This window comes from Haematobia irritans, chromosome 2 (genome assembly GCF_050003625.1).
Source record: "Haematobia irritans isolate KBUSLIRL chromosome 2, ASM5000362v1, whole genome shotgun sequence".
NCBI classification, from domain to species: Eukaryota; Metazoa; Arthropoda; class Insecta; order Diptera; family Muscidae; genus Haematobia; species Haematobia irritans.
Window position 1 is genome coordinate 116406120 of NC_134398.1, and position 27452 is coordinate 116433571.

The 27452-nt window shown below is 33.2% G+C and overlaps 1 protein-coding gene across 1 annotated transcript in view; it reads left to right on the plus strand.

Annotated features, from left to right (window-relative positions):
* fred (friend of echinoid) overlaps positions 1-27452 on the plus strand; it is a 505225-nt gene that overhangs the window by 173010 nt on the left and 304763 nt on the right. The window contains exon 4 of the mRNA XM_075294791.1: positions 4650-4846. Coding sequence (XP_075150906.1) covers positions 4650-4846 — 197 coding nt within the window. The remainder of the gene's footprint in view (positions 1-4649; positions 4847-27452) is intronic.

The following is a 27452-nucleotide window of genomic DNA, read 5'->3' on the forward strand; positions in this document are numbered from 1 at the left end:
ATAAAGTGTTGAAAAACATGCCATATTTTCAACGATTTTTTGCTTTGTAGTCAAGATGCAAAAAGACAACAAATTTAAAGACAATTTCATTAATTTTAAAGAATTTTTCTGAATTATTAAAGTCAAGTTGACCTTAGCCAAAAAAAAATCTTTGATAGCCATTTTGAAGTCACTTAATTATAAGGACAACACGACTTCATTGAACAGTTTATCCACTTTTGGACAAGGAAAAACAAATTATATTAGAGAAATGCGTGTTCTAAGCTAAGCAAAATTTGCATTCGTATTTTGAGGACATGAAATCTTTGGCCTCACGACAATATTTTTTCAGTGTAGAATTAACATTGTAGCTATGCATATCAAATTTAGTTGAAATTTGTTCAAATGTTGATATAGCTCACGTATATATATTTCGCCCGATTTTCACTCGTATGACCACAGAGGTCAAAGTTCTAATCCGAATTACTTAAAATTTTGCACAGGGAATAGAATTACCCCAGCAAAAAATGTGGAAGTTCTTCTAAAGTCACAACTTTAAATGCACCTCCAAAAATGTGCTCCCAAAGATGTTGTTTATTTTAACTGCATAAGGAGTTCATTTGATTAAATTTTTTATAACTCGCTTTTTTCATAATTTTAATGGGAAATTATTTTTGTATTTTGTTTCAAATAGGTTCAAAGCAGATTAAGAATTAATAAAATGGTACAATTTATTTAAATTTTGCCGAAACAAATGCTAAATCCAATCTGGAAAAATTGCGAATTTTTGAATATCACAAAATTTCTTAATTCACATCCAAATCACTGAATTCGCATCATACCTTAATAAGTGATGCAAATGCAGTGCAACGGCTGCTGAAATCGTTGACATCGACCGATAAATCTTAAATATACTTTTGCGAAGTTGCTTAAAAATTCTTCAGGTGTAAATGTTTCCCATAGTGTTTTACTAACATTGTGTTCCATTTTGAAAAGTCGTAAAAAAATTTTGTCAAAATCGAGTCATATTTAAATATATGTATGGGAACAAAAACCCTTATATATCGGCCCCGCCCGACTTTAGACTTTCCTTACTTGTTTATTCAAAGAGAAATCAAACGCCAATTAATTTTTTAATTGGAGCCATGCATTTTTTTAGTGTGTTTGTTGATTAATTATTATTTGCATTTGCACGATTAATCATATATATGAATCATATAAAATAATTTTGTTAATCAAGTCAAACCAAACACTATCATTGGCCCATTTGGAACTGAATTTATTGAATTTAAATAAATATTTTAACATATTTTAATTAATGTCACTCCACACCCGTGTGGGTATACTAACGTTTTCATTCCGTTTGTCACACTGAAAAAAATATTGTCGTGAGGTCAAAGATTTCATGTCTTTAAAATACGAATACAAATTTTGCTTAGCATAGAAGACGCATTTCTCTAAAATAAAGTTATTTTCCTTGTCCAAAAGTCGATAAACTTTTCAATGAAGTCGTATTGTCCTTATAATTAAGTGATTTGACTTAAAAATGGGTATCTTAACATGAAAGAAAAAATTTATAGGCTAAGGTCAACTTGACTTTAATAATGCAGAAAAATTCTTTAAATTTAATGAAATTGTCTTTAAATTTGTTGTCTTTTTGCATCTTGACTTCAAAGCAAAAAACCGTTCAAATATAGGACATGTTTTTCAAAACTTTATTTTAAAGAAGTTTTTTACTTCAAACATAGCATAATTTCTACTGGAAGTCGAGTCCTAATTTGGAAAATAAAGTTGCCGTTAACTCGTTTTTAAAGGACTTTGATAGCATATGAAGAAAAAAAACTGAGAAAGCGAAAAATTAAAATTTGCTTCCTAGAAGCAAGTACACAAAACCTAAATTTAAAAGAGAATTGTGTCTTAAAAGTATCCTTACTTGTATTCTCCGCTTCTTTGGCTCGGAATCAATACCAAATTTTTTAAAGTAAAGACAAAATCTTTGGAACCGAGTATGCTTTTTTTTCAGTGCACACATCGAAATATTTGTCTAAAACCCATAAAGTATTTATATTTTGTGTAGGATTGACGTATTTCTCTGATATACAGTGTTTTCCATGCCAGAAAAACGATGAACTTTTCTATAAAGTCGTTTTTCCTTATAATTAAGTGATTCAAATAAAAATGGGTATCTTAAAATGAAAGAAAATTTTGTTTGACTAAGGTCAAGTTGTGTGAATTTGAAAATTTAAATTGTAGTTAACACGTTTTTAAAAGAGTTTAATTGCACACGAAGAAACAAACAGAAAAAACGGAATCAATACCAAAATCATTAGTAAAGACAAAAAAATTTTTCAGTGTATATATGAGATTCTTTCAAACCAAATTTCAAGGCTCTAGGTTTAATGGTTGAACACATATTGATTTTTTTAATCCCAGATTAGTCATTCAGCACAAAGTGGGACGTGAGCTTACGTACACCATAGCGATGATCCCTATATTTGGTGATATGGTCAAATACCGTTATGAAATTAGCCCACATCCAAAAAAGGCCTAACATTATATAACTCTTTGCTAAAAGAATGTTATATATAAATGTCCACTTAAAGCCAGTGTTAGGGGACTCGATTCCAACTAAAAATTACCCCGACCCAGAGCTTTGGAATCGAAATTTAAGAGTCAGAATGTGATGGTTTTTTGATTGATTTTAATAACTGAAATCTAGTACTTTTAAGACATATACATTGAGAAGCCTGAACTTTGGAATTTGTTAGGGAATGATAAGCTTCAAATTCCATTTGGAATTCTGAATCGATCTAATTGTCATTTTTGTTAGCAAAAAAGAACGGATGTATAAAATTTAAATACCCATCAATCCAATTTCTTTAAAAACTAACGACCAAAACTTAATTTAGTTTTTTGAAATTTCCATGTATTCAGTTTCGATGGGTCTCTGGTTCTTTGCACATAATAATCAATTTTTACCAATACCATTTCCATACATACAAAAACATTAGGGATGGCAGATTTTCGATGCAGATCTGAGAATTTTTCGGTGCTTGCTGGAAATGGTGAACGATATAGTTCACATTTTTTAATAAAATACAATGCGAAGCTAATGGATCGACTTGCTTAACATAGAAGAAAAGTTCAATGTTCCAAATTAAATTGCAGTAATTGCACGAAAATTGGATAAAAGTGTAAGAGTTGTAAATAACAACCCAGTAAAAAGGCGTCGCCAAAAACGAGTGAAAATGTTCTTTTTGGATCTCGAAGTGGTGCAAAATTGGCGCAGAAGCAAAGAAATTGACATCGTCTTGTCACAGTGAAAAAAAGCATACACGGTTCCAAAGATTTTGTCTTTATTTTAAAAATTTTGGTATTGATTCCGAGCCAAAGAAGGGGAGAATACAAGTAAGGATACTTTTAAGACACAATTCTCTTTTAAATTTGGGTTTTGTGTACTTGCTTCTAGGAAGCAAATTTTAACACTTTGGTTTTAACCTAGTTGAAACCAAAAAGTTAAAATTATCCATTAAAATATGAAATAAGTGAGTTATAAAAAAATTTAATTAAAAGAATTTCCTGTGTAAAATAAAAAAAAATATTTTTAAAGTAGTGCCTTTAGAAGAACTTCTCAATTTTTTGCTGGGAAAGCGAGCCATGTCAAGGCTAGATCTAATCAGAGTTAGATTTCAAAGTTACTACTTATACCCAGAGCAGTGTTTCTTTTTTGTATAACAAGTAAGTAACATCAGACTATATGACACCTTAAACCGCCGCCATTGTTACTTAGTCGGCGCATTATATTTCATTTTGCAAAATTCGGGAAATATGAAATACTGAATAATGACTAAATATGATAATTTATCTTATGGTGTTTTGTTTTCTGAGAAAATGTTGACGGTGCTGAGAAGGCCAGTAAACTACCCGATTGCAGTATTCCACACAATTTCAACAATGGATGTGGACAAATTATTACATTGTTCTTACAATGTAAAGTAAAGAGGTTTTTTATCGGGACATAGTTTGAAGGAGAAGAAAACTCAACTTAATTTAGCACAAAAATCTTTAAAATAAAATTTTGGACGCTCATCTTTGAAATTTCGAGCCCCCAAGTTAAAACCGTATGTCTATGAAGTAAAAATTAAATCGGGCTGCCACTTTAACCTAACCTTATCACTATGGACAAAATAATCTAAGTGAGCCTGAAAATTAACATGAAGTATGTTAAGACAAATTTTCTCAATTTTAATAACAACATGTTTGGTTTACAAAGGGCAAATTTCTTTAAAATAAAAAAACATTTAACTAAAAGAAAGATCATGTATTGGCTGAAGAAACATTTTTCGTTAAATTTATGACACTTTGAAATGTACATCACTCCGTTAAAATCGTTTTTTAAATGTTAACGCAAAATTTTCTTACCCTTAAGAAAAAAACTTTTTGATTATTAACTGAAGATTTTGAAGATTACAAAAATTTTTTTACGAATATGCGATTTCGGCCTATGTATTCCTAATTGATGGATCTTTTGAAAATGAAATTCAATTTCCTTTCCATCCTAATATATGTATATGTATTTGTGCTTTAATTAATTCGTTACAGCTTTCCATTTTCATGAACTCAATACTCATGTAGCCCCATTTTGTCCATTTGTTCGATTTATTTTGCAGTTGGTATCGTGAAGGCAGCACTGTGCCATTGCAGTCTTACATCCTAAAGGGTGGATCCAAGAATCACTATACAAATGCCACACTGCAGATACTGCCCAGACGGGTCGATGATGGCGCCAAATACAAATGCGTTGTTTGGAATCGTGCCATGACCGAGGGTCATACTCTGGAAACAACTGTCGCCCTGAATGTGAACTGTAAGTACGCAACAAAATTAATTGCTTTTGCTTTCACTATTTCAGTTGAGGTCCCAGCATCATAGCTGCTGGTCCATGGTTTAATAATAATATAGTAAAGACTATTGCAGGAAATGGGATATAGTCCATGGTAAGAGTGAGTGAGTGTATGCGTTTTTGTATGAGAAATGAGATCCGATTTTGTTATTGTGTGGTATCAGTTACTAGGGTGCGATGAATGACCGGGAGATACCGGTTCCCCTTACATTGAGGATGCTCATTCTGACACTCTTCTCAAATTCATCTACGATACCATTATTATCATTGCTTAAGAACAAAATAATCATTATCTGAGTACAAAGTAACATGCTTTAAAACTTCATTCTTCGTTTTTTTTATTATTCTGATTTAATATAGGGATATTGCTTGTAGATACTGTTGTCCTTAACGATGTCTTTCTCTTACATGGGATTTGGTAAAAGGATCCTCGTCCATTGTAGCAAACAATGATTTATTGTAGCCCTTTTGGTTATATCGCATAAAGTAAAATAGCTCGTAAGTAATGTCATGACTACAATATTTTAATATTGGTTTATTTTTCATATGAAATTTTATAAAATATGAAACTTGGGATATGGTTTGACATGCACGAATTAAAGGATAGCATCACGCAGGCTGATAACTGCCTGTGTATGTGTGTGTGTTGAAGATAGAAATATGAAAGAAGTGTCGAGAAAAGAAAAATTATTTGGAAAACTTATTTAAAGTTTTGTGAATGCCACTAAACCAGACTGTCTCAATGAATAGACTAAGACTTGCATAGACTAAAATATCAGGCTACATGATGTCCAATAACTTTGCTTTCAAGCCAACACTTTATTTAAATTTTAAATTCAACTTACAAACATTATCAATGGGTGTTTCCATGGTTCCATTAAATGGTAAATATATTAACAATGTACATACGGTTTACAATAAAGGATTATAGTAAATTCATTAAAAAAATTTAATTAAATTTGTGGTAAGGACTTTGCAAAATATAATTGCTGTAGCCATTTAAGAAATGTTCAATTTTTTCACTTTGATCGTTATAATTTTGGAAAATTAAAAAAAAATAGAAAAAAACAAAGTATAAAATACAAAATATATTTTTTTTTACAAGTAAGTAAAGTAGAAAGTCGGGCCGAGCCGACTATATCATACCCTAAACCACAATTACAGAATTAGTAATCATAAGCATTTGTGGGGTAACATATAGGTCTGGGAGATAAACCGCAGTTGCATATTTAAGAAAATTAAGGGGTACATGTCTATGGGTGCTTTGTGTCAATCTGACTATAGCTCATAGTCAATGTTGCCAGGGAAAATGTTCGGTTTACCCTACAAGGACAAAAAAGTTCCCTACTTTCCTATACATTCCCAATCAATTTTCCCTACTATAGTTTTCGTTAAATTTAAAAAATTTTACAAAACAAAAATGGTTCTAAGTACTTTATTATCTTAAAACATGAATATGCAACGTATATAACTTAGAATATAAATTTGTATTACTACCACGGTTGCCACAGTTGGTAGAATTCTACCCAAATTAGTAACCTTTTTTGTTAAATCTTTATAAAAATAAAATTTTGGAAAAAGTTTCTATAAACAAATTTTTGTGAGAAATTTTTCTATAGAAACAAAATTTTGACAATAAATTCTATAGAAATAAAATTTTGAGAAAAAAATTCCACAGAAATAAAATTTTGAGAAAATTTTTTATAGAAATAATATTTTGAAAAAAACTTCTATAGAAATACAATTTTGACAAAATGTTCTATAGAAATAAAACGTTGACAAAATTTTCTACAGGAATAAAGTTTACCACACATTGTTAAAGATCAAGCCTTGCCGGCTTCTAATTTCCTCCTCTAGAGCCACCAAAATGTAAAAATTATTACAAATTGTGTTGAGTAAAAAAGTCCTACATTGTGGCCCTACGTCCCTACAAGACGCTAAATATTAGAAAAACTCTACATAAAGGGAATTTCCCCTACTTCTAGCAACACTAGCTGTGTTGATAGTGCACCTACGGAGTTAGTATGCCACTAATATTGAGCCTATTACTAAAAAAGAGAAAATCGTTAAATTAGTGTGGGTAATAAATACAAATTTGTAAAAATCGAGCAATATTCTTATGTAAGAGCTACAAGTACGTATAAGTACGATCGGCTAGTACATCAAATTTGAGTAACATTGGTTAATAAATAAGAGTACTATGGCCAAATTTGGGAAAATCGAGCGATGTATATATATGGAAGCTATATCTAAATCTGAACCAATTTGCATAATATTTTGCGGGTTTGATTAATACCACAAAAGGTTACCTTGCGCAAGATTTGAGTAAGATCAGTTTAGAAATGAGGCCTGTATAGTCAAATATAAGGTTATTAGGCGCGAATTTTTCAAAATCGGGTGATACATATATGGGAGCTATATCTGAAATGGGAGCTACATCTGAACCGATTTCGATGAAATTTTGCACATATAGTTAGTACTATAGAGGACTGGATCTAGCTAACTTTTAGTAAGATCGGTTAATAAATAAGAGTTCTATGGCCAAATTTGGGAAAATCGGGGTATACATATATATGGGAGCTATATCTAAATCTGAACCGATTTCGATGACTTTTAGCACATATAGTTAGTGCTATAGAAGACTACATTTAGCCAAATTTGAGTAAGATCGGTTGATAAATAAGGGTTTTATGGCCAAATTTGGGAAAATCGGGCGATACATATATATGAGAGCTATATCTAAATCTGTACCGATTTGGATGAAATTTCGCAGACTTGAAGGGCGATGGAAAATTTGGTGACGATCCGTTTGAAAAAAAGCGCAACGTGACCCCATTTGTCGAAATCGGGCGATACATATATATGGGAGCTATATCTAAATTTGATCCGATTTCTTCCAAATTCAATAGCGTTTGTCCTTGTGCCCAAAAAACTCCATGTACCAAATTTCATCAAAATCGGTTAATAATTGTGACCGGAATCCTCTGAACAACAAATACATGGGCAGACGGACGGACACCAAGCGCTAGATCGACTCAGGAGGTGATTCTGAGTCGATTGGTATATATTTTATGGGGTCTAAAATCAATATTTCTGGTAGGCACATTTTTTGGCCGATCAAACTTATTATACCCTGACCACTATGTGGTTTAGGGTATAAATATGTGATAAAGGTTAGGTTAGGTGGCAGCCCGAAGTATCAGGCTCACTTAGACTATTCAGTCCATTGTGATACCACATTGGTGAACTTCTCTCTTATCACTGAGTGCTGCCCGATTCCATATTAAGCTCAATGACAAGGGACCTCCTTTTTATAGCCGAGTCCGAACGGCGTTCCACATTGCACTGAAACCACTTAGAGAAGCTTTGAAACCCTCAGAAATGTCACCAGCATTACTGAGGTGGGATAATCCACCGCTGAAAAACTTTTTGGTGTTCGGTCGAAGCAGGAATCGAACCCACGACCTTGTATATGCAAGGCGGGCATGCTAACCATTGCACCACGGTGGCTCCCAAATATGTGATAAAAAAAATCAATTTTCGCCATCCTAAAATAACATTTTACTCTTAAAACATTTTGGGGAAATCATATTCCTTCTCTGGATGTAGATAATATGAAGATAAAAGTGTGATACAATATATTTTAATAAAAATAGAGAATGAAATTCGATTTTTTTTTAATTCTTTCATCAAAAAGGCACAACCTCGAAAGCAATGCAAAGGTTCCGAAAAGGCAGTTATCAGCATTATTCAGAGGATAAACCACCACTGAGAAACTTTTTGAGGTTTGGTCTAAAGTGGGATGGAACCAGTGACTCTTTGTATGCAAAGCGTGGATGCCAACCATTGCGCGATGTTGATTCCCACTATTTGGAATTTCTTCTAATGAGAATAGCCCACCAACTAGACAAAATTGTATAGACTCTACCAAGCTGCCGATGGTAAAAACTTTGTAACTGACGAAAATGCTTCTGCTTCGTTCTCTGGGTAAACATTTCCAAATATCATACAAAAAATCTTTCTGATGAGTGATCTATGTACGAAATACAAAAGTTCTCACAGGCATAACTAATTGCCCTACGGAAAATGCATCAACTCCAGGACCTGGTTTGTACAGACTTGCCTTAGTTCTGGCCAAAACATACGGAAAGGACTGACCAATTTACACGTTAACATATGACTTGAACTCTTTCGAAGATAAAAGTCCGGAGAGGGTTTAGTAGGAAACAAAAATATTATTTTGAGGACACAAATTAGATTTTCATTTTGCGGTATTATTTCATTATGAAATAAAATCCCAATCTTATATATGAAAAAAGCCCCAAAATGTATTGTTATACCCTCCACCATAGGATGGGGGTATATTAACTTTGTCATTCCGTTTGTAACACATCGAAATATTGCTCTAAGACCCCATAAAGTATATATATTCTGGGTCGTGGTGAAATTCTGAGTCGATCTAAGCATGTCCGTCCGTCCGTCCGTCTGTCCGTCTGTCCGTCTGTCCGTCCGTCCGTCTGTCCGGCTGTCCGTCCGTCTGTGGAAATCACGCTAACTTCCGAACGAAACAAGCTATCGACTTGAAACTTGGCACAAGTAGTTGTTATTGATGTAGGTCGGATGGTATTGAAAATGGGCCATATAGGACCACGTTTACGTATAGCCCCCATATAAACCGATCCCCAAATTTGGCTTGGGGAGCCTCCCGGAGCAGCAAAATTCATCCGATCCGGTTGAAATTTGGTACGTGGTCTTAGTATACGGTCTCTAACAACCATGCAAAAATTGGTCCATATCGGTCCATAAATATATATAGCCCCCATATAAACCGATCCCCAGATTTGACCTCCGGAGCCTCTTGGAGGGGCAAAATTCATCCGATCCGATTGAAATTTGGTACCTGATGTTAGTATATGGTCTCTAACAACCATGCAAAAATTGGTCCATATCGGTCCATAATTATATATAGCCCCCATATAAACCGATCCCCAGATTTGACCTCCGGAGACTTTTGGAGGGGCAAAATTCATCCGATCCGGTTGAAATTTGGTACCTGATGTTAGTATACGGCCTCTAACAACCATGCAAAAATTGGTCCATATCGGTCCATAATTATATATAGCTCCCATATAAACCGATCCCCAGATTTGACCTCCGGAGCCTCTTGGAGGGGCAAAATTCATCCGATCCGATTGAAATTTGGTACCTGATGTTAGTATATGGTCTCTAACAACCATGCAAAAATTGGTCCATATCGGTCCATAATTATATATAGCCCCCATATAAACCGATCCCCAGATTTGACCTCCGGAGACTTTTGGAAGGGCAAAATTCATCCGATCCGGTTGAAATTTGGTACCTGATGTTAGTTTACGGCCTCTAATAACCATGCAAAAATTGGTCCATATCGGTCCATAATTATATATAGCCCCCATATAAACCGATCCCCAGATTTGACCACCGGAGCCTCTTGGAGGAGCAAAATTCATCCGATCCGGTTGAAATTTAGTACGTGGTCTTAGTATACGGTTTTTAACAACCATGCAAAAATTGGTCCATATCGGTCCATAATTATATATAGCTCCCATATAAACCGATCCCCAGATTTGACCTCCGGAGCCTCTTGGAGGGGCAAAATTCATCCGATCCGATTGAAATTTGGTACCTGATGTTAGTATATGGTCTCTAACAACCATGCAAAAATTGGTCCATATCGGTCCATAATTATATATAGCCCCCATATAAACCGATCCCCAGATTTGACCTCCGGAGACTTTTGGAAGGGCAAAATTCATCCGATCCGGTTGAAATTTGGTACCTGATGTTAGTATACGGCCTCTAACAACCATGCAAAAATTGGTCCATATCGGTCCATAATTATATATAGTTCCCATATAAACCGATCCCCAGATTTGACCACCGGAGCCTCTTGGAGGAGCAAAATTCATCCGATCCGGTTGAAATTTAGTACGTGGTCTTAGTATACGGTTTTTAACAACCATGCAAAAATTGGTCCATATCGGTCCATAATTATATATAGCTCCCATATAAACCGATCCCCAGATTTGACCTCCGGAGCCTCTTGGAGGGGCAAAATTCATCCGATCCGATTGAAATTTGGTACCTGATGTTAGTTTACGGCCTCTAATAACCATGCAAAAATTGGTCCATATCGGTCCATAATTATATATAGCCCCCATATAAACCGATCCCCAGATTTGACCTCCGGAGCCTCTTGGAAGAGCAAAATTCATCCGATCCAGTTGAAATTTGGTACATGGTGTTAGTATATGGTCTCTAACAACCATGCAAAAATTGGTCCATATCGGTCCATAATTATATATAGTTCCCATATAAACCGTCCCCAGATTTGACGTCCGGAACCTCTTGGAGGAGCAAAAGTCATCCGATACGGTTGAAATTTGGTACATTTTGTCAATATATGGCCTCTAACAGCCATGTAAAAATTGGTCCATATCGGTCTTTAGTTATATATAGCCGATGACTTATTACACAAAAATTGGTCCATATCGCCAAAAACAATCTACCAAAACTTTATTTCCATAGAAAATTTTGTCAAATTTTATTACTATAGAAAGTTTTGTCAAAATTTCATTTCTATAGAAAGTTTTGTCAAAAGTTTATTTCTATACAAATGTTTGTCAAAATTTTATTTCCATAGAAAATTTTGTCAAAATTTTATTTCTATAGAAAATTTTGTAATCTACCAAAACTTTATTTCTTGATTTATTTTGTAATCTACCAAAACTTTATTTCCATAGAAAATTTTGTCAAATTTTATTACTATAGAAAGTTTTGTTAAAATTTCATTTCTATAGAAAGTTTTATCAAAAGTTTATTTCTATAGAAATGTTTGTCAAAATTTTATTTCTATAGAAAATTTTGTAAAAAATTTATTTCTGTAGATTTTATTTCTATACAAAATTTTGTCAAAATTTCATTTCTATACAAAATTTTGTCAACATTTTATTTCTATAGAAATTTTTGTCAAAATTGTATTGCTATAGAAAATTTTGTCAACATTTTACTTCCATAGAAAATTTTGTCAACATTTTATTTCTATAGAAAATTTTGTCAAGTTTTTATTTCTATAGAAAATTTTGTCAAATTTTTATTTCTATAGAAAATTTTGTCAAAATTTTATTTCTATAGAAAATTTTGTCAAGGTTTCATTTCTATAGAAAATTTTGTCAAAATTTTATTTCTATAGAAAATTTTGTCAAACTAGATTATATACGTATTTAATCGGCCTTTTTTTGTTTAATATATACCCCGTATGGGCTAACTTACAATTTAGAAGACAGTGTTAAAAAGTTTTACGATACCCAAGTAATTCGATTGTGGATGACAGCCTTTAGTAGAAGTTCCTACGCAATCCATGGTAGAGGGTACATAAGATTCGGCCTGGCCGAACTTACGGCCGTATATACTTGTTTTTGTATATAAAATTTTGAGGCCTTATTTTATTTCATCTTTGGGTACTTTATTTCATTGGGGTGTCATTTCATGAACTTTGAAGAGCTGTAGAAATAAACGAAGACCAACGGAAATCACTGTTGAAGAAATCGTGAATTTCCCAAAGCAATGACAATATCTCATCACCTTCAAACAATTGGTTTTGACTTAAAAACTCGTCTTTTTTAACAACATTATTACCAACGGAAAATCCATTTACTTGAGTCAGAAAATTGAACTACATGCAATTGCAATTTGGAATTAGTCTTTCTCAACTCGAAGGCACACTCAAAAAAGTTAACTTCGATGCAAAGATTTTGACCTTCTTTAAGGATTTTGGCATTGATTCCGAGCCAAAGATGCGGATGAATTTTCATTCACTTTTCGCGGTATATTCATAAAGCTATTCATGAACAAACAAATGAGAGCTTAAAAATCCAAATTATAACTGATACATCAACCCACCAAATGTTTTCTTAATTCCAAAAAAACTTTAAACCAATGATTCTAAATCCTCAAAATAAGTCTTAGCCTATATTTGAGCGTTTTTATCTTAAATCTAAATATTTCAGTTAATTTAAGGACAAATTCTTTACATCAAAAATGTATTTCCTTACTTTAAGGAAAATTTGCCTTAGTTCAAAGACATGAGACTTTAACGGAGGGACGCAAATTTACAAAATTTTTGTAATAAATTTAATGAAAAAAACATTTTGAAGCAAATATTATAAACTTTATTTTAATTAAAATTTAAATATTTTACAGAAATTTATCCTTAATATTTTGTAAATTTCGCATTCTAAAATTTAGGTTGCGAATCATTAATATAACGTAAATATTTTTTTCAGTGCAGTTGTGGATGCTTAGACACAAAGACATTCCAAGGGCATTCCAAGTACTCGTAAAGAATCTGGTTTAGCACAGTGTTTTTAAGTTAAAGTGTGAAAAGCAAGAATGACAAAAAACCTAAATTTAATATATTTTTGCAAAATTGTGTATGTATTGAACATGGTATGACGCTAAAAGCATTCTAACACATTTTAACTTCATGTTTCGTTTTCTAAAAACTAAATTTTCTTAAATATAAGAAAATATTACTATTATTAAACGTTTTACTTCAGCTTGACTAAAAACGCATACATACATCTTGTTCACTTTTTATGGTTCATAATTGAATTGCAACACCATAACGAATGCATAGATTTTTCCTCTAAAATCTCAAGAAGGACAACTTTTCTCATTTAAATTCGTGAAATTTGATCCTATTTGTATCTCCACTGGAACGAAAATATTTGTTATAGCTTACAACGAACCACTTTATAATAAGCATCGTTTATAGAGTGGTTTCATTTCTAGGAAAAGCTCCAAGACGATTATTATGACAATGACCACTCGCATGCCCAATAAAGGTCACCTTACTATTTTAATATTGAGTGACCCATAGGGAATTTTGCAAATGATGTTATCCATTTTCTCATGCATACTTCCTGGCAAACGAAGCTAATATGCCGACACTTATAAGCTTACAGTTTTCCATACATGTCCTCTTCATGGCAGACTAATGAATCTAACAAAGTCTCCAACACCCGGCTAACAAAACCCAATAAACGAACCACATGTCACACATTCACAGTATGGGTTATTTGGACTTTCGTCCTGCTTTTCTCAGCTCATGCAAATTAGAGTGACAGCCACATTTTCATAGACTTCTACCAAGATTTCCAAAGATGGTAGCATTAACCAGAGGCGTTTTGTCGGACATACTGGCATCTTGAACCGATAGGACTCTTCCGCTTGAACGATGAGGCCTATTGAGAGTAACTTCAGTCACAAAAGAATGATCTTTAATTACAAAATGAATAAATTTCATTTTTGAAGACAAGATGGAGGGAAAAACAAAGTATAAAAAAAAACTACACAATGATAATGAGGTTTTGCGTTTTTGCTTAACTTATTCGAAACCGAGAATTATATCCAGGGTTTTACTACTAATTTGTATGCACTTCTCCTACACTACACTGAAAGAAGTGTCTTCTGTTCTAACGAACGAAATTTTAGACAAGCGTAGTTACCATTTGACGCAAAAAAAAAGAAATCTTAAAAAGCAAACCAAAAGGATAAGAGACAATCGTTACAATGATTGAGGTAAATTCAAGCTTATTTTCTCTTAATGAAAATATTTCATAACAAAGTCAAATTTTATTTGCCTAATATTTCGCTCCGGATGAAAGTATTTATGTTTTACATTCTCTTCGCCAATTTTGAATCTACTTTACGAGTCAAGTTTTCCACGGCGAGACGACAGAGTGAGCTGTTATACGGACAAAAAAGACTGTTTTTCATATGTTTTTCAAATTTTTTAACACAATATTTTTAAGTGCAAGCACGGGAGCCACCGTGGTGCAATGGTTAGCATGCCCGCCTTGCATACACAAGGTCGTGGGTTCGATTCCTGCTTCGACCGAACACCAAAAAGTTTTTCAGCGGTGGATTATCCCCCTCAGTAATGCAGGTGACATTTCTGAGGGTTTCAAAGCTTCTCTAAGTGGTTTCACTGCAATGTGGAACGCCGTTCGGACTCGGCTATAAAAAGGAGGCTCTTGTCATTGAGCTTAACATGGAATCGGGCAGCACTCAGTGATAGGAAAGAAGTTCACCAATGTGGTATCACAATGAACTGAATAGTCTAAGTGAGCCCGATACATCGGGCTGCCACCTAACCTAACCTAAGTAACCTATAATGTTCATAAACTAGCATAACATGTTTGGGACATATATGTTAGAACATATAATGTTTGTGACATAAAATGTTTGTAACTGCAATATGCTTAGATGCAAACATATATTAATTTAGAAATAGCCTATAAACATATATGTGTTTAGAAAGAGAGACCTAGAGATTATGCTGGAAGTAAAATAATGGAAGTAACCTATTGGCGCCTTAAAAATATATCCACACAAAGAAAATTTTATTAAAATTTTTTCTACCAGTGTATGCCCTAAGGTGAAACATAACATGTTTGAACAATACAAACAATATTTTGTTTGGACCAATCCTTAAAATATATATATGCTTGAAGCAAAATGTGTTTGGGTATATGTTACAGAGGCGATTTTTTTAGGGTGTATCTTTACCAAGTTGGGCCCCCGTTACTTTAATTTAGTGTTTGGTCCAGTAATGTGTCATATTGCAGTGCATTTGCGGTAACGTGAACTAATTAAAACCAAGAGAGTTCACGTTAGCAAACTTTCAATTTCAGAACAAAACATAGCCATTATGTAGTTTTAGACATTCTGGTGTGATAGTCTTTTATTTTGATTATTAGTAGTATTAAAAACTTAATTATAAATTTAATTTCATGAAATTTTTGAAAAATGTCAGTGGGTTTGGAATTATAAAGCAATTTTAATATTTGAAATTCACGAAAAAAAGAGCTAAACGATCACAACAAAAATCGATAGGTGTATTTGAAATTTTAAAATATTCAATGACCCCACAAATGAGTTTAATGTAAAGATGAAGAATTCTAAAAAATAGTAAGAATGAAGTGCTTCGCCGTTAATATAATGGCAAAAATGTTTAAGATGAGCAAATGTCGATAAGGATTTCATCGAAGGCGTTTTGTCCTTAACATAACTGCCAATATAGGCTCTGCAAAATTAAAATTATGATGCAGATCTCAAATAGTGATATTAATTAAGCTATTCACGTACAAATAAAAGACAGTTTAAAAGTTCTAAATTGCCACGGTTTCTTAGTTAAAAAAAAATTAACAATATAAACTAAAAAAAAATTGGTGTCCCTCATTTATTTAAAAAAAAAAATTGTTAAATCCAAGATTATGATCCTTCCCTTATTTATATGTATTTATTTTAAATAATTTTATATTTAATATTCATTTCTTGTCTTATACTTAAGCTTTCACAATCTCTTATATTAGGTCAATAGGTTTTTCAGTGTAGTTGAATCGACTTTGTGTACCAAAAGTAGTACACTACCCATTGACTTTCATACGGCTTTTCTTGCATAAAATGCACAAAACTACATGTAATACCCCTGTATCAGTAGTGGTGTACTGTATAGAAATTACAATACATTCATGATATATTGGCCGAAAATTCCATTTGTACAAGGCTTTTGTAATCACATTTACACTCAGTTCCCTGTTGTATTTGAATATGGCTTTGAAATGAAGTAGCTTTTCTGCAAGCATAGGACCATAATTTTGTTTTACATATACTCTCAATAGACATGCGAGTACATATTCCTTCTGCAGGTCTATTTGGTGTCCTTTTGAATTGGGTTTCTTTTGTGTTTTTGGTTTGTTCGTTGTTTTTGCTAAACAGGAATACTTCTGTGTGGTAGGTGTAGTGAAAAGTCCTCTTCATATCTCAGAGTGAATAAAATATTTTCATGAATTGTGGTATGTGTGCATGTTGGAAGCTTTGCATAAAAAGAGATAGGAAAATGCATATGCATGAGTTGTAGAATAAAGCCAAGATATTTTTGGTATACCCGTCTAAACTCCAAAAATGTGAATTCAACTCCCACCAAGGGGGCGTTCAACTGAGAGCAGTAGGGATGGACTTTATTTGCTGCTGTTTAGTTTTCGAAAACTTTAATTTTTTAATGTGGTAGCAAGTTCATTATCCTTTAAATTGCAATATCCCAACAAACTTCAAAATTCTACTCGCAAATGTGCATATTTCAAATGATAATCAAAACTTTTGGAGTTAGAAATAGTAAATTGTGTCGCGAAAACATAATGAGCTAAATTGTAAAAGAAAATCGACAAGAAAAGCGAATGTAAAGCTGTCACTCCAATTCGAATGAATATTTTCAAAATTTCGACTTAAAATATCGAAATCTTTTACATGTCATTACAATTTTAGTAACCAAGTCGAATTTTCATAATTTTTGTGTAGATCTGGCGGGTTGACATAACTCGATTTCGGTCTTATATGTTAATTTCAGATATCAATGTATTTTAGTTCTATTTGAGCTGGTAAATACAATTAATTTTGTGTGCAATTAAAATAGTATTAAACGCAGTAAGACGAAAATCTTGTTTGGTAGAGCATGGTGGCAAACAAATTATATTGTTTGACTCCCAAGCATTCATATAAAACAATCACCATACGCCCAGAGGAGGAACATGATCTCCTTAAACATGTTTCAAGAGCATCATGTTATTTTTGGACGGGAAACATGGACAATGTTTGTCGCAGTATCAAAAATTATACGTGTTACCTGCAAACATATTTTCAATTTTTTAGGGTGTAAGTATTTTCAGATTTTGAGACATTATGTTAAACTACGTAGCCGATAATATATGTAAAAAACTACATTAAGTTTGGAATAGATTTTTTTAACCTTGAAAGGAGTACTGATTCCACCCTATTTTTCTTTTTGTTGTTTCCCACTTTCATATTCAGGAAGTTACACTGAAAAAAAAAAAACAAACAATATTATAAGTAATAATCCTATATTCTTGACTGAAGTTTCCAAAAAACTCGAACGAAAAGATTCTACATACATTCATAACATCAAATGAGTTACATACCACTGTGTTCCTTCAATCAAGTATATACTAAGAGGACTATGAAATTTCTCATTCAAGTTTGAAGACCATTAAGTAGCCAATAATCAGTAACTCCAAACGTAACAATATGCCGAATTTGCAATTGCAATTTTAAAAGCAATTCAAATCACACGACGTAGATGACTTAAATCGATTGTCTTTAAATTTTATTCTTTTACAACTTAACACACTATGGAAATAATGTTTTATAAATATTTTATATCTTCACTAAAGAATGACTTTTATATTCATTCCGAACATTTGATTGTGATTTTTCACATACATACAATATATCAATCTGTGATATGTGTCAATCTATCTGCCTCAGTCAACAAGTGTGTCCATACAAATACCATAATCGTATACACTGAAAAAACAGTTAAAGCCACCAGGAGATAAAATGTAGAATTATTATAGAAAAGTTTAACTAAATTATATTACAATATGATAAAACAAGTATGTACAGCCGTACGTTCGGCCAGGCCGAAGCTTATGTACCCTCCATCATGGATTGCGTAGAATCTTCTTCTAAACACTGCCATCCACAATCGAATTACTTAAGTTGCGGTAACGCTTGCCGATGGCAAGGTATCTTAAAACCTCCTAACACCATCTTCTAAATTGTATGTAAGTCCATACGTGGTATATATTAAATCAAAAAAAGATCCATCCAATACGTATATAATTCAGTTTGACAAAGTAGACATAAAATTTTGACAAAATTTTCTACAGAAATAAAATTTTCACAAAATTTTCTATAGAAATAAACTTTTGACAAAATTTTCTATAGAAGTAAAATCTTGGTAGATTATTTTTGGCTCGAGTAGCAACCATGATTATGAACCGAATAAAATTTGAACAAAATTTTCTATAGAAATAAAATTTTGACAATGATGAAAATTTTATTATGAACCGAATAAAATTTTAACAAAATTTTCTCTATATATATATATATATATATATATATATATATATATATATATATATATATATATATATATATATATATATATATATATATATATATATATATATATATATATATATATATATATATATATATATATATATATATAAAATTTTCTATAGAAATAAAATTTTGACAAAATTTTCTATAGAAATAAAATTTTGGTAGACTATTTTTGGCTCTAGTGGCAACCATGATTATGAACCGATATGGACCAATTTTTGTGTGATTGGACCAATTTTGGTATGGTTGTTAGCGACCATATACTAACACCACGTTCCTAATTTGAACCGTATCGGATGAATTTTGCTCCTCCAAGAGGCTCCGGAGGTCAAATCTCAATATGGACCAAATTACAACCGGATTGGATGTTCCAAATTACAACCGGATTGGATGAAATTTGCTTCTCTTGGAGACTTCTCAAGCCAAATCTGGGGATCGGTTTATATGGGGGCTATATATAATTATGAACCGATGTGGACCAATTTTTGCATGGTTGTTAGAGACCATATACCAATATCATGTACCAAATTTCAGGCGGGTCGGATGAAATTTGCTTCTCTTTGAGGCTCCGGAACCCAAATCTGGGGATCTGGGGATCTGGGGATCTGGGGATATATATATATATATATATATATATATATATATATATATATATATATATATATATATATATATATATATATATATATATATATATATATATATATATATATATATATATATATATATATATATATATATATATATATTCTTGATCAGGGAGAAATTCTAAGACGATATAACGATGTCCGTCTGTCTGTCGGTCTGCCTGTCTGTTGTAATCACGCTACAGTCTTCAATAATGAAGCAATCGTACTGAAATTTTGCACAAACTCGTCTTTTGTCTGCAGGCAGGTCAAGTTCGAAGATGGGCTATATCGGTCCAGGTTTTGATATAGTCCCCATATAAACCGACCTCCCGATTTGGGGTCTTCGGCTTATAGAAATCGTAGTTTTTATCCAATTTGCCTGAAATTTGAAACCTAGAGGTATTTTATGACCATAAAGAGGTGTGCCAAAAATGGTGAGTATCAATCCATATTTTGGTATAGCCGCCATATAGACCGATCTCCCGATTTTACTTCTTGGGATTATAGAAACCGCAGTTTTTATTCAATTTACCTGAAATTGGAAATCTAGAGGTATTGTAGGACCACAAATACGTGTGCCAAAAATTGTGAGTATCGGTCCATGTTTTGGTATGGTCCCCATATAAAACGACCTCCCGAATTGGGGTCTTGGGCTTATAGAAACCGTAGTCTTTATCCAATTTGTCTGAAATTGGAAATCTAGAGGTATTATAGGACCATAAAGAGGTGTGCCCAAAATGGTGAGTATCGGTCCATATTTTGGTATAGCCCCCATATAGACCGATTTCAAGATTTTACTTATTGGGCTTCTAGAATCCGAAGTTTTTATCCTATTTGCCTGAAATTGGAAATCTAGAGGTATTTTCGGGTCATAAAGAGGTGTGCCGAAAACGGTGAGTATCGGTCCATATTTTAGTATAGCCCCCATAAGAACGATCTCCCGATTTAACTCCTAGGGTTTCTAGAAACCGTAGTTTTTATCTGATTTGCCTGAAATTGTAAATATTCTGGTATTTTAGGCTCACAAAAACGTGTATAGGATTAAGTTTTTATCGATCCATTTGGTAATGCCTCCATATAGACCGACTTCACTTCTTGAGGGTGTAGAAGGCGCACTGATCATGAAAATGGCTTGAAACTCAATGTAAAATTTCCAGATTTTACTTCTACAGATTTAAGATTTCAAATCAAGACTTTATTTTATAATTTTCTTGCATACTTACAAGAGATGTTAATGATTCCTCTAAAATGGTTCAAAAATGGTTCTTATAAATCCAGAATCTGATATAGTCCTCATAGGTGAAATCTTTAAATTTATCTTCGGGAATATCCTCAAGTCCTCAAGCCCTCCTGAAATTTCAAAGGAAACCCTAATATTTGGTTCATGGTGGTGGGTATTTAAGATTCGGCCCGGCCGAACTTAGTGCTGCATATACTTGTTGTAATATTAAATTGAGCCGACGGGCTTTTTGGGCAGCAAATAAATCAATGACTTCTTCAGTCGGCACATTTATTCGGCGATGAACCGACATTAATGCCAATCCTTTGAGTCTACTCTCGCTAGTCGAATTTCTAAGATACGTCTTTAATCTCTTCATTGTTGAAAATGAACGTTCGGATGAGCACGTAGTAACTGCAGGGATAGAAAATGCAGTACTATAGTACTTTTTTCAAACCTCTTTCACCCCGGTCAGTACCGTAGTACCACCGCGAATGATTTAGTACCTTTTGTGTAGACATTTTTGAGTCGATATCAGATTTATGGTACAATAGCTTTGACAAAATATTTTAATATTTTGAGAAAGTCTTTATCAACCTTATTTGCTAATAGTATTTTACAAATATGGCAAAACAGACATGTTCATGTGGGAAGAAAATCTCGATTTTGTAAAAGACATAGTCAAAAACAGGATTTTATTGAACTTCAAGAATGTTTTAGTCGAAAAAAGAATGCGATTCTATATTATCGATTTTTTATTTCGGTATAGAATTTTTGCAAAATTTTATTTTTATAGAAAATTTTGCTAAAATTTTATTTCAATTGAAAATTTTGTAAAAATTTTATTTCTATAGAAAATTTTTGCAAAATTTTATTTCTATAGAAAAAATTTTGCAAAATTTTTTTTCTATAGAATTTTTTTGCAAAATTATTTCGGCATAAGCCGGCTATCATACAAAACCTTTTTTCGGAGGGTTCAAGTGTGGTTCATTGTTGGGTTTAATGAACTGCCTGAATTTATTCTGATAATTGGTTGATAGTTTTGCTGCAAATAGGGGATGCTGATAAGGAATGTGGTAATTCCGAAACCATCCAACCATCTTGCAGTCTATAGGTCTTTGCCCAAATAAATTTGACAAACATTCTTTTCCTCTGTTGGTTAAGCTACACTTGTAGTTTAGTCAATGTATGGTTTTAAGCTGCAACAAAAAAACAACAATGCTTAAAGATCAAAACCAACAATAACAAAACAAAACGAATGGAAAATTTTATTTCTATAGAAAATTTTTGCAAAATTTTATTTATATAGAAAATTTTGTCAAAATTTTATTTTCTTTAAAATTCAGTCTCTTGACAATAATATTCAAGTGAAATTTTTGTTGAAATTTAGTAACAAGTACCTTTCCGATCAAAAAATACCTTTTTTGTACTTTCTTAAAAATTGTATTTTCCATCCCTGAGTAACTGGCAAAGTGACCAAAATTTTTAAAATATGCACGTTTGGAAATATCTCTTTATTGCCTCCATCGCTAAATTAGGCAGGTTCTTTTCGCATTTCATTTCCATTTCCATTTCATTTACACACGTGCGTTTGGCTGTTTCGTTGTTGTTCTATGGCCAAACAAAGCGAGTCATGTTCACAAAAAGAACAACAAACACACATAAAAAGCAGAAATACATTTTCCAAAAATGAAATTTGTGGTGCGAGAACAAAAACAATTTGTTTTTTTTGACCGTCGTTTGACGGACTTTTCAACTAGTATTCTATGATTTGTGCAAGTTTTATAAGTAAGCGTTTTTCAAAATAAAACCTCCAGCTTTTCTTCAACATCTTCGATAAGATTTTTCTATGCAGCTAAAAATATATATTTATTTATATAAAAATATTCATTCATTTCGGGGGGGGTTTGATCCCCCTCATCACCCCCCTGAATACGGCCTTGCTTTGAGGCTCCGCAAGCCAAATCTGGGGATCGGTTTATATGGGGGCTATATATAATTATGGACCGATGTGGACCAATTTTTGCATGGTTGTTAGAGACCATATACCAACACCATGTGCCAAATTTCAGCCGGATCGGATGAAATATGCTTCTGTTAGAAGCTCCACAAGCCAAATCTGAGGGTCCCTTTATATGGGGGCTATACGTAAAAGTGGACCGATATGGCCCATTTTCAACACCATCCGACCTACATCGATATCAACGACTTGTGCCAAGTTTCAAGTCGATAGCTTGTTTCGTTCGGAAGTTAGCGTGATTTCAACAGACGGACGGACGGACGGACATGCTTAGATCGACTCAGAATTTCACCACGACCCAGAATATATGTATATACTTTATGGGGTCTTAGAGCAATATTTCGATGTGTTACAAACGGAATGACAAAGTTAATATACCCCCATCCTATGATGGAGGGTATAAAAAAATATTCCCATTCCGCATACACGATTAAAATATCGAAATAGTTTTCAAGGAATTCAAGAAAATGTACTAGGTTGAGCTAGATTATGTATAGTGGCAGCCCGTTATTTCAGCATCACTTAGACTATCCAGTCCTTTATTATAACACGGTGGTAAACTATTATCTTATTACTGAGTACTACCCAATTCCATTCTTAGCTTAATGACAAGGGACCTCTTTTTTATAGTCGAGTCCTAACGGCGTCCCACATAGTGATGAAACCACTTTAAAATACTCAGAAATATCACCGGCATTATTGAGAGGGGATAATCCAACGCTGAAAAACTGTTTTTGTGTTTGGTCGAAACTGGTACTATAGAACCTAGAACCGTTTTTATACTAGGCGGGTATGCTAACCATTGTATCACGGTGACTCTTAAGAAATTTAAATTTTTCTCTTGTCAATGAAAATGTCGTGTTTTGAAGTATAAATCAATTTGACAAAAAATACTCGTGTAGTTTAGTCAACATATGGTTCTAAGCGGAAATCAAAACTATAATATAATGCAAAAATTTTAGTTAAATTTTCATATGAGCCATACAAAGTTTACGATGAATGCATTTTTGGTAAACGTAACAAATTTTAGATAGCTTTCAATTACTTTGTAAGAAATTTTATATAATTTTTCATATATTGCAGAAATTTTAACCTAGACATAATTGTTTAAAAGACGTACATTGAACTTTGATTGGTTTTAGTACCGCCTTTTTTTGAGTGTAGTATCCTCTATTCATATTGAATTGTGTACTGATGTGCATATGAGGACATTCCAATGTCCACTCATTCTAAGTCTAGGTAACTTACATTCATGTATGGTTTTCATTCGAATATCCTACTGACATTCCCAGTAGCTCTGTCTTCCTTCCAAGTGAGTGGTGATAGGCTTATGTTCAATTGGATCAAGATTTAATACGACACCAAATAATATTTTCTCGAATGATAAAAGAAAGAAAAAATTCTATACCTATATCGGCTTAGCATCAATCATACATATTTTGTGTTATAATTTTCACAATTAAGACTTTGTTTTAGATTGAATTGTTAAAAATTGAAGCTTAAATAATTTGGAATTTTAAAATAAAAAGTGTTTTGATAGAATTTAGTTTTGTATATGTGAAATAATAATCTTTAATGATTACAGTAAATTGTTATTTGGTAGGATCATTGATGGCCCACTTACACAGCATACACAAATTAAAAACGTTTTTGATACACTAAACAAAAGCTTAGGTTAAAGTGGCAGCCCGATTTATTTTCAGAATCACGTAGACTATTTAGTTCATTGTGATAAAAAAGCTTACCCGGTTCCAACACCGAAAAAAGTAAACTGTTGTATAAGAAGAATAAACTAACTTGCACGAAAATTGAACTTAATTTCACTTCACATTTTGAGATTTCAACAAAGCATGCACAACTCATTTATCGAATTTTCATTCTCCTTTTGCAGTATATTAATAAAGCTATTCACGTACAAACAAATGCAAATTTAACAAGTATATACGGCCGTAAGTTCGGACAGGCCGAATCTTATGTACCCTCCACCATGGATTGCGTAGGAACTTCTACTAAAGGCTGTCATCCACAATCGAATTACTTGGGTTGCGATAACACTTGCCGATGGCAAGGTATCGTAAAACTTTTTAACACTGTCTTCTAAATAAAGTTAGTCCATAAGGGATATATATTAAACAAAAAAAAGGCCGATTAAATACGTATATAATTCAGTTTGACAAAATTTTCTATAGAAATAAAATTTTGACAAAATTTTCTATAGAAATAAAAACTTGACAAAATTTTCTATAGCAATAAAATTTTGACAAAATTTTCTATAGAAATAAAATGTTGACAAAATTTTCTACAGAAATAAATTTTTTACAAAATTTTCTATAGAAATAAAATTTTGACAAAATTTTCTATGGAAATAAAATGTTGGCAAACATTGCTATAGAAATAAACATTTTACAAAACGTTCTATAGAAATGAAATTTTGACAAAACTTTCTATAGTAATAAAATTTGACAATATTTACATGGCTGTTAGAGGCCATATACTAACGAAATGTACCAAATTTCAACCGCATCGGATGACTTTTGCTCCTCCAAGAGGCTCCGGAGGTCAAATCTGGGGATCGGTTTATATGGGAGCTATATATAATTATGGACCGATATGGACCAATTTTTGCATGCTTGTTAGAGACCGTATACTAACATCAGGTACCCAATTTCAAACGGATCGGATGAATTTTGCCCCTCCAAGAGGCTCCGGAGGTCAAATCTGGGGATCGGTTTATATGGGAGCTATATATAATTATGGACCGATATGGACCAATTTTTGCATGGTTGTTAGAGACCATATACTAACACCACGTACTAAATTTCAATTGGATCGGATGAATTTTGCTCATCCAAGAGGCTCCAGAGTTCAAATCTGGGGATTGGTTTATATGGGAGCTATATATAATTATGGACCGATATGGACCAATTTTTACATGCTTGTTAGAGACCGTATACTAACATCAGGTACCCAATTTCAAACGGATCGGATGAATTTTGCCCCTCCAAGAGGCTCCGGATGTCAAATCTGGGGATCGGTTTATATGGGAGCTATATATAATTATGGACCGATATGGACCAATTTTTGCATGGTTGTTAGAGACCATATACTAACATCAGGTACCAAATTTCAACCGGATCGGATGAATTTTGCCCCTCCAAGAGGCTCCGGAGGTCAAATCTGGGGATCGGTTTATATGGGGGCTATATATAATTATGGACCGATATGGACCAATTTTTTCATGGTTGTTAGAGACCGTATACTTGGACCACGTACCAAATTTCAACCGGATCGGATGAATTTTGCTGCTTCGGAAGGCTCCGCAAGCCAAATTTGGGGATCGGTTTATATGGGGGCTATACGTAAAAGTCGGCCGATATGGCCCATTTTCAATACCATCCGACCTACATCAATAACAACTACTTGTGCCAAGTTTCAAGTCGATAGCTAGTTTCGTTCGGAAGTTAGCGTGATTTCCACAGACGGACGGACAGCCGGACAGACGGACAGACGGACAGACGGACGAACGGACGGACATGCTTAGATCGATTCAGAATTTCACCACGACCCAGAATATATATACTTTATGGGGTCTTAGAGCAATATTTCGATGTGTTACAAACGGAATGACAAAGTTAATATACCCCCATCCTATGGTGGAGGGTATAAAAAGGCCGATTAAATACGTATATAATTCAGTTTGACAAAATTTTCTATAGAAATAAAATTTTGACAAAATTTTCTATAGAAATAAAAACTTGACAAAATTTTCTATATAAATAAAATGTTGACAAAATTTTCTATGGAAGTAAAATGTTGACAAAATTTTCTATAGCAATAAAATTTTGACAAAATTTTCTATAGAAATAAAATGTTGACAAAATTTTCTATAGAAATAAAATGTTGACAAAATGTTCTATGGAAATAAAATGTTGACAAACATTGCTATAGAAATAAACTTTTTACAAAACTTTCTATACAAATGAAATTTTGACAAAACTTTCTATAGTAATAAAATTTGACAATTTTTACATGGCTGTTAGAGGCCATATACTAACGAAATGTACCAAATTTCAACCGCATCGGATGACTTTTGCTCCTCCAAGAGGCTCCGGAGGTCAAATCTGGGGATCGCTTTATATGGGAGCTATATATAATTATGGACCGATATAGACCAATTTTTGCATGGTTGTTAGAGACCATATACTAACACCACGTACTAAATTTCAATTGGATCGGATGAATTTTGCTCATCCAAGAGGCTCCAGAGTTCAAATCTGGGGATCGGTTTATATGGGAGCTATATATAATTATGGACCGATATGGACCAATTTTTGCATGCTTGTTAGAGACCGTATACTAACATTAGGTACCCAATTTCAAACGGATCGGATGTATTTTGCCCCTCCAAGAGGCTCCGGAGGTCAAATCTGGGGATCGGTTTATATGGGAGCTATATATAATTATGGACCGATATGGACCAGTTTTTGCATGGTTGTTAGAGACCATATACTAACACCACGTACCAAATTTCAATCGGGTAGGATGAAGTTTGCTCCTCCAAGGGGCTCCGGAGGTCAAATCTGGGGATCGGTTTATATGGGAGCTATATATATCTATGGACCGATATGGACCAATTTTTGCATGGTTGTTAGAGACCGTATACTAACATCAGGT